At 40.1% G+C, this 13852-nt stretch overlaps 1 protein-coding gene across 1 annotated transcript in view; it reads right to left on the reverse strand.

Moving 5' to 3' along the window:
• Window positions 1-542: 542 nt before the first annotated feature.
• ptchd4 (patched domain containing 4) overlaps window positions 543-13852 on the reverse strand; it is a 53273-nt gene continuing 39963 nt past the window's right edge. Inside the window, exon 2 of the mRNA XM_020533082.2 lies at window positions 543-2179. Within this exon, the coding sequence (XP_020388671.2) occupies window positions 543-2179 (1637 nt within the window). The remainder of the gene's footprint in view (window positions 2180-13852) is intronic.

Below are 13852 nucleotides of genomic sequence, written 5' to 3' on the forward strand. Positions count from 1 at the left end.
TTCAGTCTTATTTCTACAGAAAACACAGTAAACCTTCTTGAAACCTTTACGAAAAAATAATGTCTGTGCATAAGGCTTTGCATTGTGAATGTTTCTCAGTAACTAGCTTTTTTTTTGCCTTTAGCCATTCTTTTTGATGGCCCATTTGTTCATGCAAAGATATAATCTTTCCTATTAAATCTTCCTAATTTGTCCATTATTTCTGCAGTTTAGATCAAAGAAGGAAGCTACAAAAGAAAGAAGGTGCTAAGAAAAAGTACATGGTCATTTTGTTTTCTTAAACCTTCAAATCATGGTTCACAATTTACCGTTAATTTCAGTCTTTTGCTTTCATTGCACCCTTAGTGTTAGGTGAAACAGGGCATTCTTTTGAAACCCTATGACAGAACATTTCAATTCACCCATGCTTCCTTTGTTCTGTCCTATTGGCCAGCACAAGCTGTCAGGATTGAAGAAAGCTCAGACCTTACCAGGGAGCCAAATCACCTGTTCGGTGGGTCTGTTCTGATACCGGTTTTTCCAGTGATGTTTTGTTTAGGTGTTCAAACGGTGGTGACGTGATCAACCATTCCTGCATTATCTCGTATCTCCACACATTCAATTTCCTCTTTCCTCTCCATGCGCTTTTTTTTCTTGTGCCTTTTCTTGGATGGAGGAAAAAAAGTTAGAAAGACAGGTAATATAACAAAACAGTGTAGCAGTGTACAGGTGGCTGACAGAAGTAAGCACTTAAACAGTGTCAAGGTCAAATTTGAAGGCACAAAAACCAGGGGCATCAACCCTAAAAGAAAGCAAATATTACTCTGCAAGATGGCTGCTCCATTCCATTCTAAAGAGTTTTTGATACATTCAGTCCTGGTGCGTTCTTTTTCTAATACAAATGTAAAAAGCAGAGGTGCACAGTGGTCTATGGCATAGTTCAAAGAGTAGATAAGGCACAAGATTGAGATGCTGTCCATATCTACTTTCCATAGTGTCATCAATCCAACCACACCGAACTCCATTGATGTTACACTAAGTATCACCCAAACATTACCTAATGCATTGATAACCAAAAAGACGGTCAGCATTAGAATGATCAAGACACTAACACTGGAATTCAGAATTGGTGAGGTGATGGAGGAGCTATATCGATCCATGAAAACAAAGGTTGGATTAAACACTATGTACTTTATCCTAGAAATGAGGGAGTGTTTTCTTAATGTTTCCAGTAAATCAACCATTTTGTCATGTATATTCTCTGCAGTTCTAGCCACCATATACACACGGGAAGCGATGATATCTACTTCCTCTGACGTCTTTGAAAAAATTATATCATCCATATAATTTTGAAATTCTGGTTGCTTTAGAAATGAATTGGCTAGAATGTTGATAAATTCACTTTTGGTTAATACCGTAACATTGAGTTTTTTCAAATACTGTAAGTAATGCTCAATCCATGATATTCTGATGAAGCCCCTGCTGATTATGCGCAAGTCTTCCTGTATTGTTAGATTCCAATATTCTATTGGCTCATAAATATAAAAACCTATGACTGGGCTGTAGTTGCTGAAGTATTTTTGCTGGGTTATTGTAAAGGAAACACTTTGTGAGTCACTTGCAAGCAAATTAATGAGATTTGATCCATTACTGATTTGTAAACATCCCATAAAGGAAAATGATACATAAATCAAGTACAGTAACACAACAAAGGGCTTGACATATGTATTAATGATCCATTCAGTGTAGTGCTCCCTCAAAAAATGTTGAATGAAATGTTTTTGATATGGATCACAGTCATGAGAACCCGACTGCTGGAATCCATCATTCATCATAGTTTTAAACCAGACAGGCCTGGAAGCTAGGTATTCAGGTGAAGGGATTCGACAGCAAAATATACTATGGTAACGATTCTGTTCCAGTTGCCCAGCAAAGACCAAGCACGAGCCATAGAAAGAAATAATATAGAAGTAGTTTACTAGAACAGTGACACACATGTTCTGACAGAAGATTTTAACAGATTCAACATTTGTGAATGGGCTTGCACCCATACCAAAGGTAATGATATAGAGAGAGCTTGTCATTGTGTACGACACCATCACATCAGAATATGCAGATGCTATTCGCTCCTTAAATGGCTGATCTTCCTTTGTTCTCCGCCATCCAGCCAGCAGTTCAAAAACTCCTTTAGTTCCATGGCCTTGCAGAAAGTAGAATAAGAAAGCTGTTAGCTTGTGACAATTCAAAATGTGTACAAGCAGTTCTAGTGACGTCAAAAACATTGGCAACACATGGCGAACTTAATGTTTTATCAAGCTTTGGCCAAGAATAACTAAAGAACGTAAATAAATTTCATTTTCCACATAATTTTAAGGCTAATATATGTAAAAAAGCAAATTTCTTATTTTGCTGTACCATGTAGAAAACTAGAACAGGATAAAAGCAAGGGAAACAATGGAAAATGTAGATTCTACTTCAGCAAAACATCATGAATCAAACTCTCTCCAGGATTTTGTAAAGGAAAAATTGCCCATCTGCACGGGTAACACATAATAGTGCATCACATCATTATCTCGACAACATTACAGAGATTTTACAAACTTGAGCTTCTAATATAGACTACACATATCTGCAAAACATTGTGGAAATTTAAAGGGAGGAGAGGTCTATTCATTCTACTAGCTGACATGACCTGTGAGGACCTTTGATGTCCCACCAAAGTTCCCAGTTTGCAATCCTAGTAGGTGAGACTGCAGTCATATGTTTACGTTACATTCTCTCTATCAACATACATTGAGTGATGAGAGAGTCTGAAGCACATATAGATAATGCTGTCAATGTAATGCTATGAAATGACGGATATCAATCACATAAGACAGTCTGAAGGATACCTTACAGGAATCCTCAGGCTCAGCAGAATAAGTGGAATGGCAGGCAGGAATTTCCTGGGTTACTGGAATATAAATATGTAAGTTTTTGGCATCTACCGAGGAAAGATTTATCTGCTGTCTCTCTGCTGAACAAATTAAAATTTTCCTAAATTTGTGACTCAGATAGCATTTATTTTCTTTGCCCGCCACTGAGCATGTTTTAGGCCTCTATTCTTATCATCAACCATCCCTCCCAAAATGCTTGATTCCTGTATTTCAGACCATCAACTCAACCCACTAACCGACCTCAAAGTTCTGCTCCTTGCTGAGCAAGTTAAAGGTCACTGAAAAAATGGCCACAAAGCATTTTAAAAGGTATACTCCTACTTCTTTAATCATTCCGTCCTTTTTTCATCCTTCTCCCTATCCACACTTTTCGTCTCCCCCTTTATTTTCATTTTCCATTTCCTCCCTCCCGCTTTCTCTTTCTCATCTACCTCTCTCCTACATTGGCTCTCCATCCCCAAGGTCAAAATGAATGGGAATTTCCCAAAACAGTTTTAAGAAAGAAGTGTTTAATATAGATGTGGCAGTAAGATTATGAGTAAATCCAAATTTTATCTTTATTTTGGATGTGGCCCATGGTGTGGTTGGAGATGGAAAAAGTTAGAAGCAAAAAGTTGAATATCAGTAGGAAAAGGCTAGCTGAGAAATGTAGAAAAGGAGTTTTCAAAGTATAAAATTCAAAGAAAAAATACTCACATCTGTGGTAAATAACATGTGTGGTCAGAAAGATCTGTAATTTAGTTGTAGAAATGTGCAACAGATCAGTTCCAAAATTAACCTGGGTACTTGTATTGAAAGTGTCTTTCTGATGTGACAGTGAACCATAACAGGCCAGTGGAAAAAAAAGCTAGAAAAATGGGAATTCCCTATAGAAATGTTTATGTAGCATTTTGAGAGTGTAAAACTCTATTAGTAAGAATTTCAATCTATTATAGAGATACAAGAACCTAATTAATTAATTTCTAGACACAACACTCATGCACCTTTCCCTAAATACAATCCCAAAGCTCATTACATGACATAATTGTCATAAGTACTTAGTCAAACGTTTAATAAACTGTCTCTACAGTAATAGACAAACCTTGTATGACATGACAAATTACTCTTGCTGCAGAATCCTTACCCAAAAAAAGTGACAATTGTTGCATCTCAAGAGCTACAAGCAAAAAGATATAGGGGTCTTCTAAAAAAAAAATTCTGGTGCAATTTTGTGATTTTAATGGCAGTAAAAAGGGAGAGAAGACAGTTTAAGCTGGTTTTCTGGCACAAAACTGATCCACCTGATACTCTTTATGGCCTTTCCAACAACAATCCTATCTGCCAAGTCCTGATGGAGCTCAATTAATTTTATTGTATTCAGGCAAGTGGTCCTGCAGCTCCATGAACTATGATTCCACATTCGCAAAATATTCCAAGTAACATAGACATTCCTTGGTCAGCTAAATCACAAGATTTTGGGACAATATTAGACATATATCTGCCACATGCTAAGGAGAACCTGCAGCAATGTACTGCTGTCTGGGGCAACAGAGGTGAGCTCCGTAAAATAACCTTTGGCAGATGCTTATTCAGGCTGCTATTTGATTTTCTACAATATTAGAAGTGCACACATACTTTTGTCTATTCACTGACACACTTTATGAAATTGAGTATTGAAAAGTTCATCACTGTCAGCATCATGGTGAGGGAGTTGGTTAGCTCAGTTGGTGGGGCAGCTCACTTGCAATGCAGAGTGATGCCAATAACATTCCAGTACTAGCTGAGCCGAGTATGAAGGCCCTGCCTTCTCAACCTTGTCCCTTGCATGAGGCACAGAAACCCCCATGTTAAATTCATCACCAGTCTTCTATAATGGGACAGTAGACTATGGCAAATTGCACTTCCATAACAGACTGCAACAAGATAGGATAATGGTATATTCCCAAGGTCCACGTTAAAATAGATGCTATCTACGTTGTTTTGTGAAATCTCCTAAAATTCCTCAACAGATAGGGTTTCCATTCTCTGAATGCATGGTTATATATGACAATGTGCAGCGGAATCCACATCAGTGAAAGATATATGACCTGTCACTGTGGTGTGAGCTATTCTCCAACGGAGTATTTATGCTTGATTCAGTAATACTTATGCTAGCGCCTGTAACATTTGCACAATATGTGGCTAACATACTATTGAAGGATTGAGAAGATGTTTATTACAGCTCCTGATATACATATTTCATAGTGACAGGCATTTCAGTGTCTGGATTAATGTTAAGCTATTCGATTACAACCATAGCTTGCTCTCATTAGTGCAATAAGTTTCAAGGAGCCCAGGTTAAGATAAGGTCATATGTTAAGATAGTGATGATATCATGAGCATAGAGGTTAAACAGTATTCCGGCATAGTGACTTTGAGACAGAACACAACATCCTTCTTTTTCCAAAGCTAAAAAAATTCCAAACCGATATACATGGTTGTACCCAGGAGCGTGTTATCAATTTGACCATTAAACAAACAGGTCAGACAAAGTTGACAAGATGAACAACTCAAACTTTGATATGATGTCTTGGAGTTTTGACAACTCTTGATTTTGTGATTGCATACTTATCCCATCTGGAGAGTTATGTGTCATGCTGAATGGCTCTTGGTTGATACTCAGTTGTCTTGCTGCAGGTTGTCACTGATCATCACTGCACAATCATCATTGTCAGAATTTTCTTCCTCACTTTCTTCATGCATGATGACTGTATCGAATATTGGTCAGAATTTGCCTTTGCTCCTTCACAATATAGCACCATGATCAGCAATAACTTCATACAATTTGGTCTGGTTGCATATTCTTGAAGCTGATATTCAAGTACTTGTACTTGGATTCAGGACTCAAAGTCACTGCCCATTGCTCAGATGTAATAGTTCTCTACCTGCCCATTCACGACGTATCTCTTTCATTCCCTCTTTTGAAGAAGATAATAATCAGAATGGTTAGACAATTTGTTGCTGGTCAAGGTCATTCGTACTTGCCTTCTGAGAATAAGCTGCTTTGTGAATAGTAGTCCCATGGATGTTGAGTGAAAATACAGCAAAGCAATGTAAAAATCTAGGTACTCCAGTTTCCTCCCACAGTCCAAAGATGTGGATTGGCTATGCTAAATTGCCCATAGTGTCCAGAGATATGTAGGCTAGGTAGATTAGCCATGAGATTTTGTAGGGTTACAGGGTAAGGGGGTGGGTCTGGGTGGGATGCTCCTTGAAGGATCAGTGTGGACTTGATGGGCTGAATGGCCTGCTTCCACACTGTAGGGATTCTATGAATCACTCCCCACTTTGCACACGTGGCTTGAAATGGTTTGGCAACAAACTACAGTCCATGGTCAGATGCTATCTGTTTGGAGTCACCAAAAGACAAAATTGTAGTCATCATGTCTGCTATGGTTGTATTTGTTATGTTGCTAAGTCATTGGAGAAGTAACATATACAAAGGGTTGAAATATTTTCCATATTCTCCTTTCTTGCTATTTTCATCCAAAGAGTGATTGGAACATCATGTGCATATGGGGACTACCTCTGTTAGTGAGTTTGATATGTTAAGGCATGCCTCACATGTGTTCATACGTCATTGAATATTCTGATGCATGGCCTGTACATGTACTCACATGCTAGTCAGTATGTGAGTTCAACCCATATAAACCTGAGTCTAACATGGACATAATATCTTACTTATACTTTTGGCATTAGGACTTGTTTGACTTTGAAAATGACTTGCCGTGGTATACCAAGTTCATCTCTGTGAGACCAAAATGAACATCCCGAATGATGTTATGCCAACCCTGGAAAAAAATCTTTTGTAACTTGTCTTTGGCAGCAGCTGATTGCAACAGTTCACACCGACTTTGGCTAAAGTGTCAGAGATCAACCTTGAGAATGTCTTCACGTCAAGCAATTCGATTTCATTGCACATGGCATGTTCTGTCTTAGTGAGTATGCTTAGAATCTCATGAGTTGTGATTACACTGAGATCTGTACATACTGTTGGTTCTACCACTGCCGGACTGTTGGTATATACCAGGTCGGAGATTTCAGAAGCCAAAATTAACTTGTATATTGGCACTAGAATGCGATTGTGCTAATGCTAATTGGTGATCCAATATATGCTGAGAGATGGCTTCTTGTAGGTTATAACATAAAGTACCATTTGTGTAGACATATGACTTTCAGGATAAATCATAGTAATATTTTGACACGAGCTCCTGTGTCAGTTTTGGCTTTCAAACTGCCCATTTAGGATATATGTTGTTATCAGATAAAAAAGTTTCTGGTCACATTATACTGTTGATATTCAGCTTTTTTTTTCATTCTGTAGTGATTGGAACCAGGGCCAGGTGGATGCCTTTGACTATGAGATTGGTGTTGTTAACCTGGGCCAATCAGGAAGCCCTGGCTGACAGATATAAACAGGAGATTGAGATGGTCTACTTGGTCCAGGGACTGGCTTTGAGCTGGCTGGTTGCATTCCCATGTAAGTGCACATGTAAATAAAGGGTGACTTGGTGATGGGATACCAGCCTCTGTGTTGTTATTTTACATTCTTTCATAGGCTGTGGACTTCAATAGCTGGGCCCACATTTACTGCCCATCCTGAGTTGCCCTTGAGAAGGTGGTAATGACCTTCTTGAATAGGCACACCCACAGGACCACTGGGGAGGGTGTTACAGGATTTTGGCTCAGTGACACTGAAGGGATGGTGACTGGCTTGGATGAAAACTTGCAGGTGGTGATGTTCCCATTTATCTGCTGCCCTTGTTTCTCAAGATGGCAGCATTTATGTGTTTGAAAGGTGCAGTTGATGGAATCTTGATTAGTTGTTGCATTAGTTCTCGATGGTGCACACTGATATTACTGTATGTTGGTGTAAGAGGGAGTGAATGTTTGTGGATATGGTGCCAATCAAACAGGCTGCTTTGTCCTGTTTGGTTTTAAGCTTCTTGAGTGTTGTTGGAGCTGCAGTCATCCAGGCAAGTCGGGAGTATTCCATCACACTCCTGACTTGGGCCTTGTAGATGGTGAAGCGGATTTGAGGAGTCACGGGATAAGTTACCTGCTGCAGAATTCCCAGCCTCTGATCTGCTCTTATAGCCACAGTGTTTGTGTGACTAATCCAGTTAAGTTTCTGGTCAATAGTAATCACCAGAAAATTGATAGCTGGGAATGCAGTGATAGTAATGTCATTGGATGTCAAGTGGAGTTAGTTGGATTTCCCATTGTTGGAGATGGTCATTGCTTGGTAGTTGTGTGGCACAAATCTTACTAGCTAGCCCAAGCCTGATTACTGTCCAGGTGTTTCTGCATTTGGACAAGGACTGCTTCACTACCTGAAGAATTGCAAATGGTGCTGAACTTTGTGTAGTCATCAGTTAACATTGCACTTCTGATCTTATGTTGGAGCAAACGTCATTGAAGTTACTGATGATGGTTGGGCCTAGGCCATGAGATCCTGTAGAGATGTCTTGGACCTGAGATGACTGACCTCTAACTTGCAGTTAGTGGTAAACATTGTGGTTGTGATTAACTGCAACATTAATATGTACCACCCATGAAGGCACATGTGTGCTCAAAAGCACTCTGCAACTTGGAAGTTTGCTCTTGGTAACTTCACCCTGTTCGGAGAGCAAGCGATGAATTTCTTCCGCTTGACATATAGTACCTCTCCGGTGCAGTGATGGACTCAAAATTGGGAAATATCTGATATTTCACCTGCCCTATTCCAAATGAATCATGGCATGAAGAAATTCTGGATATTGGACACCCTCACAACCACTGGCAGTGCCAATCTTTGCCCTTCTCTGAGACTACAACTATGGTTCCAAGAAGTGTTCAAGCATCTTTGTAAAGCACAAACATTGTTTGCAATGCTCTTGGCTTAGTTGTACAGAAGAGATGTGTTTCCAGAGATTGCTGATGAGACCATTCCTCTCCCTCCTTATCACCCTCTTTCCCCCTTGAGCACCCTGTCCATTTGTTAACTATCTCTGCATCATTTCCCCTCGTGCTGTAGCTCTGTGGCCTGCCACCTATTTTGATGAACAATTGCTATGTTCAGAGCCCTTAATGTCACAAACAATGCTTTATCCACATTCAGTACAAGCCCATGCAAACTTCATCAACTATAGGCAGCTCTGAAAACACAAAAGAAGGAAAGAAAATAGATAATCATCATTCTTTACATCACTTCTCAAAACCACTTCAAATCTCAAAGTCTGTCACTGCCAATGAATTACTTTTTAAGAGTAGTCATTGTTTAAAAAAGAAATGCACAAAAATATGTACACAACACCTCCCACAAGCAGCAACAAGGTGATGAAAGCACAATCTGTAGTTGTGATATTGAATGAGAAATAAATATTGGCCAGAACAGCAGAGATAACTCTGCAGCTCTTCTGTGAAATAGCAGTTATGGGACTGAGATATCATAGCTGTTATAGAAACATGGCTCAGGGAGGGGTAGGACTGGCAGCTTAATGTTCTGGGGAATAGATGCTATAGGAAGGATAGAAAGCAGGGCAAGAGAGGAGGGGGAATGCCATTTTTAGTTAAGAATAACATTACAGTTGTACTTTGGAAGGATGTTCCTGGGAGAAAGTCAGTGAAGTTATATGGGTGGAGCTGAGAAATCAGAAAGAGATGATCATCTTATTGGGATTGTACTATAGACACCCCTGATAGTCAGCAGGAAATTAAGAAATAAATTTGTAAGGAAATCTTAATTATCTGCAAAAATAATAGGGTTGTAGTGGCAGGGGATTTTAACTTTCCAAACATAGACTGAGACTACATTGTATTAAGGGCTTGGATGGAGAGGAATTTGTTAAGTGTGTACATGAAAATTTTTCTATTCAATATGTGGATGTACCGACTAGAGAAGGAGCAAAACTTGACCTTCTCTTGGGAAATAAGGCAGGACAGGTGACTGAGGTGTCAGTGGGGGAGGACTTTGGGGCGAGTAATCATAATTCTTAGTTTCAAAAAAATAGCTATGGAAAAGGATTGCCCTGATCTAAAAGTTAAAGTTCTAAATTGGAATAAGGCCAATTTTAACGGTATTAGATAGGAACTTTCAAAAGTTGATTGGGGGAGGTTGTTCACAGGTAAAGGGAAGATTGGAAAGTGTGATAATGAGAGTTCAGAGACAGTATGTTCCTCTTAGTGTGAAAGGCAGGGCTGGTAGGCGTAGAGAATGCTGAATAACTAGAAAAATTGAGACTCTGACGAAGAAGGAGGCATATGTCAGGTATAGACAGGTGGGTTTGAATGAATCCCTAGAAGAGTATAAGTGCAGTAGGAGTATACTTAAGAGGGAAATCAGGAGGGCAAAAAGGGGACATGAGATAGCTTTAGCAAATAGGATTAAGGAGAATCTAGAGAAATTCTACAAGGCAAAAGAGTAATAGGGAGACAATAGGGCCCCTTAAAGATCTGTCTATGTGGGGACCGACAGGAGATGGGTGAGACAGTAAAAAAAATTTCGTATCAGTGTTTACGGTGCCAAAGGACACGGAAACTAGGGAACTTGGGGAACTTAATAGTTAACAAATGGACAGGGTGCTCAAGGGGGAAGAGGGTGATAAGGAGGGAGAGGAATGCTCTCATCAGCAATCTCTGGAAACACATCTCTTCTGTACAACTAAGCCAAGAGCATTGCAAACAATGTTCGTGCTTTACAAAGAAGGTGCTTACAATGCTTGAACACTTCTTGGAACCATAGTTGTAGTCTCAGAGAAGGGCAAAGATTGGCACTGCCAGTGGTTGTGAGGGTGTCCAATATCCAGAATTTCTTCATGCCATGATTCATTTGGAATAGGGCAGGTGAAATATCAGATATTTCCCAATTTTGAGTCCATCACTGCACCGGAGAGGTACTATATGTCAAGCAGAAGAAATTCATCGCCTGCTCTCTGAACAGGGTGAAGTTACCAAGATAGCAAACTTCCAAGTTGCAGAGTGCTATTGAGCACACATGTGCCTTCATGGGTGATACATATTAATGTCCACGTTACAGAATAAGAGAAGCTGGAGATCGTAAAATGTATAAAGATAAATAGATCCCCAGGACCTAATCAGGTGTTTTCCAGAACATTTTGGGAAACTAGGGAAAAGATTGCTAGGCCCCTTGCTGAGATATTTCTATCATCGATAACCATGGGTGAGGTACAAGTAGACTTGAGATTAGCTAATGTGGTGCCATTATTTAAGAAAGGCTGTAAAGAAAAGCTAGGGAACTTTTGACCAGTGAGTCTGACATCAGTGGTGGGCAAGTTGTCAGAGGGTATTCTGAGGGATAGGATTTACATGCATTTGGAAAGGCAAAGATTGTTTAGGGATAAAAACCAAAAGAACTGAGGATGCTGTGAATCAGGAAGAAGAACAAAGTTGCTGGAAAAGCTCAGCAGGTCTGGCAGCATCTGTGAAGAAAAAGACAAAGTTAACGTTTCGGGTCCGGTGACCCTTCCTCAGAACTGATTAGGGATAGTCAGCATGGCTTCGTGCATAGGAAATCGTGTCTCAACGACATGATTGAGTTTGCTGAAGAGGTCACAAAGAAGATTAATGAAGGCAGAGTGGTAGATATTATCTATATGAACTTCAGCAAGGCATTTGACAAGGTTCCACATGGTAGACTGGCTAGTAAGGTTAGATCACATGGAATCTGGGGGAGCTATCCAACTGGATACAAAATTGGCTTGAAGGTAAGAGACATAGAGTGGTGATAGAGAGTTGCTTTTTGGACTGGAGGCCTGTGACCAGTGGTGTGCCACAAGGATCGATGCTGGGTCCATTGCTTTTTGTAATTTATACAAATGGTTTGGATGTAAATATAGGAAGTATGGTTAGTAAGTTTGCAGATGACACTAAAATTGGTGGTGTAGTGGACAGCGAAGAATTTTACCTCAGAGTACAACGGAACCTTGATCAGATGAGCCAATGGGCCAAGGAGTGGCAAATAGAGTTTAATTTAGATAAATGTCACGTGTTGTATTTTGGTAAGGCAAGCCAAGGCAGAATTTATGTAAATGGTAGGGCCCTGGGGAGTACTGCTGAACAAAGCGATCTAGGGGTGCAGGTGCACAGTTCATTGAAAGTGGAGTCACAGGTAGGGAGGGTAGTGAAGCAGGCATTTGGCATGTTTGCCTTTATTGGTCAGAGTATTGCGTGTAGGAGTTGGGACTTCATGTTGTGGCTGTACAGGACATTGGTGAGAGATAGTAGGAACTGCAGATGCTGGAGAATCCGAGACAACAAGGTGCAGGGCTGGATGAACACAGCAGGCCAAGCAGCATCATAGGAGCAGAGAGGTACCACTTTCAGAATACTGCATTCAGTTCTGGTCTCCCTGCTATAGGAAGGGTAATGTTAAACTTGAAAGGGTTCAGAAAAGATTTACAAGGATGTTGTCAGGGTTGGAGGGTTTGAGCTATCGGGAGAGGCTGAATAAGCCGGCGCTATTTTCTTTGGAGTGTCAGAGAGAGGTGGCCTTATAGAGGTTTATAAAATCAGGAGGTGCATGGATGGGGTGAAAGGCCAAGATCTTTTTTCTCAGGTAGGGGAGTCCAAAACTAGAGACTGTACATTTAAGGTGAGAGGGGAAAGATTTTAAAGGGACCTGAGGGTGCAACCTTTTCACACAGATGGTGGTGCGTGTATAGAATGAGCTACCACAGGTAGAGGCGTGTACAATTACAAAGTTGAAAAGATATCTGGATTAGTACATGAATAGGAAGGGTTTAGAGAGAAATAGGCCAAATGTTGGCAAATGGGACTAGATCAGTTTAGGATATCTGGTCAGCATGGATGAGTTGGACTGGAGGGTCTGTTTCTGTGCTGGATGACTCTATGACACTAGTATTTTTTTCCAGCCATCCAAGCAGGCAGCTGAGATCTCAGTGCAACTTTTCTGAAAGACAGCATGGCTCTCCCTCACTGAACTACTGGAATTGTTAGCCTTAGTGTTTGTTCACAAGCCTCAGAAGGGCCTGAACTCAGAATCTTGCAAACATGTTAAAAACTGAACCATAATTAACACTCGAGATGAAATAAATACAGGGGAACATAAACAATGCTTGACTCACCAGCTGGTGATGATCCCTTAAATAGTAATGAAGAGGGGTTTTTCATGCTGTAGAATGCAAGTCCTGCTCTGTGTGTTCAAGAAACAAAGTTAAATGGAACTGTGAGGACGAAAATGACTTCACTGGGGTGAAATCAGTATCAGATAGTGTTTGTTGCTGATTGCACCAGATGCCAGAAACAACGTGAGGTAATTTTCGTCTGAGAGACAGAAGCTGGAATAATTATTGCTGGTAAGTTGGTACATAACATCAAAGAGATCATTAGGTAAGTTTCACTGCAATGTACAAAGGTACAATCAAAAATATGGTTCTGCTGAGGGATTGTGAGAAGTTAGTGCTAGAAAGCAGCACCTCGTAGGTAGTAATGTTTGGATTACTACCTGAATCATGTGCAAATTAGCATAGGATGAATAAGATTAGAGAAGTGAAGCTGTGACTCAAAGACAAGTGTGGGTGAAATGTTGACTCTTGTAGGTGAATTCTGAGCTAGGGGATATGGTTTTTAAATTAAACATTTCCTTTGCAGTACAGAGATGACGTTTTTTTTCTCAGTTGTGCAAATTTGGAATTTTCTGCCTCCGAAGGCAGTGGAGATAGGGAAGTTGAATACTTTTAAGGTGGAAATCAGGAGAATCAAAGTTTTTTTTTCAGTTTAGATGAGAATATGGAATTCAAAACACAAACTGATCAATCATAATCTTATTGAATGGCAGAACAAGGTTGGAGGGCTGAATCTGAGATAACAAGGTGTAGAACTGGATGAACACAGCAGGCCAAGCAGCATCGTAGGAGCAGGAAGGCTGAAGTTTCAGGCCTAGACCCTTCATCAGAAAT

Source organism: Rhincodon typus, chromosome 5 (assembly GCF_021869965.1).
Source record: "Rhincodon typus isolate 14 chromosome 5, sRhiTyp1.1, whole genome shotgun sequence".
Taxonomy (NCBI): Eukaryota; Metazoa; Chordata; class Chondrichthyes; order Orectolobiformes; family Rhincodontidae; genus Rhincodon; species Rhincodon typus.